This window comes from Palaemon carinicauda, chromosome 3 (assembly GCF_036898095.1).
Source record: "Palaemon carinicauda isolate YSFRI2023 chromosome 3, ASM3689809v2, whole genome shotgun sequence".
NCBI classification, from domain to species: domain Eukaryota; kingdom Metazoa; phylum Arthropoda; class Malacostraca; order Decapoda; family Palaemonidae; genus Palaemon; species Palaemon carinicauda.
The window spans coordinates 20,171,422-20,174,529 of NC_090727.1; the positions used below are offsets into that span (position 1 = coordinate 20,171,422).

The following is a 3,108-nucleotide window of genomic DNA, read 5'->3' on the forward strand; positions in this document are numbered from 1 at the left end:
AAAAAATAGATACAGATGCAACCATAGATTTTGTGAAAGCCAAAATTGCCACATTCAGGGGATCATTTCGGAAAGAGTTGAAAAAAATTCGGGAATCGAAGAAATCGGGTGCAGGAGAAGAAGAGGTATATGTGCCCAAGTTGTGATATTTTGATTTATTGCTATTTACAGCAGACCAAGAAACTCCTCGGGAATCAACCTCGAACTTGCAAGATCAACAAAATCAGGATTCTCAAGAAAAACCCGCAGACCCAAAAGTGAGTAGACATTTATTTAGTTTCAATACACACACTATGTTTATTTATTAAACACACTGTATACTCTACATGCATTGTATTGGTACATAACATTATTTTATCAGTCTATCTTGCCATGGTACTTTGCCATCACCATTGAAATATGCAACATATGACAGCCTAGCATTTTTGGCTGCATCACTGGCATTTCGTTGACCTAATGCCTGAAGATTTGTGAAGTGGGCATCATTTGAGTCCTTTCTCCAGTCTGCATCCGATACAATGCCACTTTCAATGTTTTCAAAGTCAGTCATATTTAGAGGAGTGTAGGAATTCCTGCAATTTCTCCGTAAGAAATTATGAAGTACACAGCTTGCCAAAACAACACGGTCAATTTTTTCTGGTTTCAAGGCGATGGATGTGTGGAAAACTCGAAATACATTGGATAGTACACCAAACGCATTTTCGACTACTCGTCTGGCGCGAGAGAGTCTGTAATTGTAAATTTTCTTTTCATAAGTTAATTCTCTCTGGGGGAAAGGATTTTGCAAGTGCTCGTGAAGCGCAAAAGCTTCGTCCCCTATAAACACGAAGTTCAAACCATATTTGGTTTCATTATTTTGGGGCAAATTTAAAGTACCTTCTATTAACTTTTTGTAAAAAACGGTGTCTTCAATTATTCCTCCATCTGAAATGCGACCATTCTTGCCCACATCAACCATCAAAAACTCTAAATTAGCATTTACTATTGCCATGAGAACGACGCTGAAGTAACCTTTATAATTGAAGTAATATGATCCACTGTTAGAAGGGGGTACAATAGATACATGTTTGCCATCAATTGCTCCACCACAATTGGGAAAATTCCATAAGAGATAGAAGTCATCGGCAATTTTTTTCCACTCTCCACTGGTTGTAGGGAACTGCAAAGAAAAAAAAAAGTGGCAAATTTGAAAACACATGCATATGTTAATCAATATCACACACACACGCACACATATACATTGTGACTAATTATATTGTGTTTACATTTCACAATTTATTTCAGGGTGATGAAGAAATATCTTCAGATACTGCAGGGGAATCTACACCGGAACCATCTAGGCCTAGTTCCGCCTGCTTAGAGATATCTGAGACAGCTGAGAATTCAGGGGCAGCTGCGTCTTCTTTCAAGACACATGTTCATGTATCTCGTAATAAGAAAAAACGCCATCTTGAATTTCCAAAGCAAAGACTCCTTGAAAAAGCAGAGAAGTATCTTGATGCAGAAGATGATGATGAATTAGATTTTTTCGGTAAATTTGTGGCAACAAGGTTGAGGCAGCTTAATGACCAACAACGTGTTTTGGCAGAGAAGCAAATCATGGAAATATTGTATAACTGTTCACAGAATATGGTTTCCTCTCAATTTTCCCTTGCAAATAAAAATCAGATGAACACTAGGGAGACTTTACATTCTACAAATTTACCAGCTAGTGGGCAAGAGGAAGATTTTTCTTCATATATCTCATTATGATGTAAATAAATAAGTTTATAAGAATTCTTTGACATTGCAAAACATAATTACAACAGTTCATAATTATCTGAAATCTTTGACGTCGTACTGATGTTATCCAGTAATGTCTAAAACATCTCATTATGATTTACATTAAAGAATTTACATGACAATTTTATAACTATAATATGAATGAATTCTCTGACGTCGTATTAATGTTACCATTCAGTGATGTTCAAAATAAAATACTACCATTCAGTAATGTTCAAAATAAAATACTACAAGTTCATTATATTTTGCTTACCTTTAAATATTCATTCCTCAAAGCATCATATATTGCTTGACATGTCTCGGATATGATGTGTCCCAACGCTTGTGCCGATATGCCTGTCGAAAACTTGAGATCTTCCAATGATCGGCCTGTTGCTAGGAACCTCAATGTGGCAATTAACCTTTCTTCGGCAGGAATAGACTTCCTCATTACCGTATCCTTCTTTGTAATTTTTGGAGACACAAGGGATAAAAGATCTCGGAAGGCATTATCAGTCATTCTCAAATAATTTCTATAATCCTCCGGATTATTTTCCTTTAATTCTTTCAATAACGTCATATGATAAAAGTTTTCTCTCTTTCTCAGCCATGGCTTCATCCATACTTTACGACTTTTTTTGCAAATGTCATGTTCGTATTCATCATGCAGGAGTGCTATGACCATTACTGCACTTATTTTCCTTTTACTTGGTGTCATGATGTCAAACACACTCACTGTATCAGGACACTACAGGACTGAAAGGAGCACGGCCACTGCATATTTCATCTGCCCTCTCAAAATGTGAGTAGAGCAAGTCATCTACGTGTATGGGCAATACCCAAGTGGACTGGAGCGCGCGCTACTCCCGGCAGGACAAACCCCATGCCAGTCGCGTACGTGTATGACCGCCTAAAGCGCTGTCCACACGATCGAGCATGGCCGACGGGCAAACAGTGATACCAGACTACAATAGTTAGTAAGAATGAAGGTTAATGACGTCAGAAGCGGGAAAACCGCAGACAGGGATCTGGAATCATAGTGTTGCCAGATCCCTGCCTTTAGTTCTCCCACAACTGACGTCATCAACCCTCATTTTCACTAACTACTGTGGCCTGGTATCACTGTTTGCCCGTCGGGCATGCTCGATCGTGTGGACAGGGGTTAATATTACTTGAAGGTAATTACCCAGTTTAGTTTTGAGTGTGCTTAAGAGACCTTTGGATATTCAGTGTTTTATATATTGTGTGTCTGGGAGTTAGTTAACGGTCTCAGAATTCGTGTAATAATGCTTTAAAGTGTAGCAGTTTTAATGTAAAAGCAAACAAGGTAATTTGGAATTCAAGAGG

General features: G+C 38.1%; 1 protein-coding gene across 1 annotated transcript; it reads right to left on the bottom strand.

Annotated features, from left to right (window-relative positions):
• Nucleotides 1–256: 256 nt before the first annotated feature.
• On the bottom strand, nt 257–2,667 carry LOC137636861 (putative nuclease HARBI1). The gene is made up of 2 exons (XM_068369216.1): nt 2,036–2,667; nt 257–1,159 (listed from the first exon to the last, which is right to left on the bottom strand). Exons 1-2 carry the CDS (start codon nt 2,477–2,479, stop codon nt 350–352), a joined length of 1,254 nt encoding a protein of 417 aa, XP_068225317.1. The 5' UTR covers nt 2,480–2,667; the 3' UTR covers nt 257–349.
• Between the last annotated feature and the right edge of the window lie 441 nt (nt 2,668–3,108).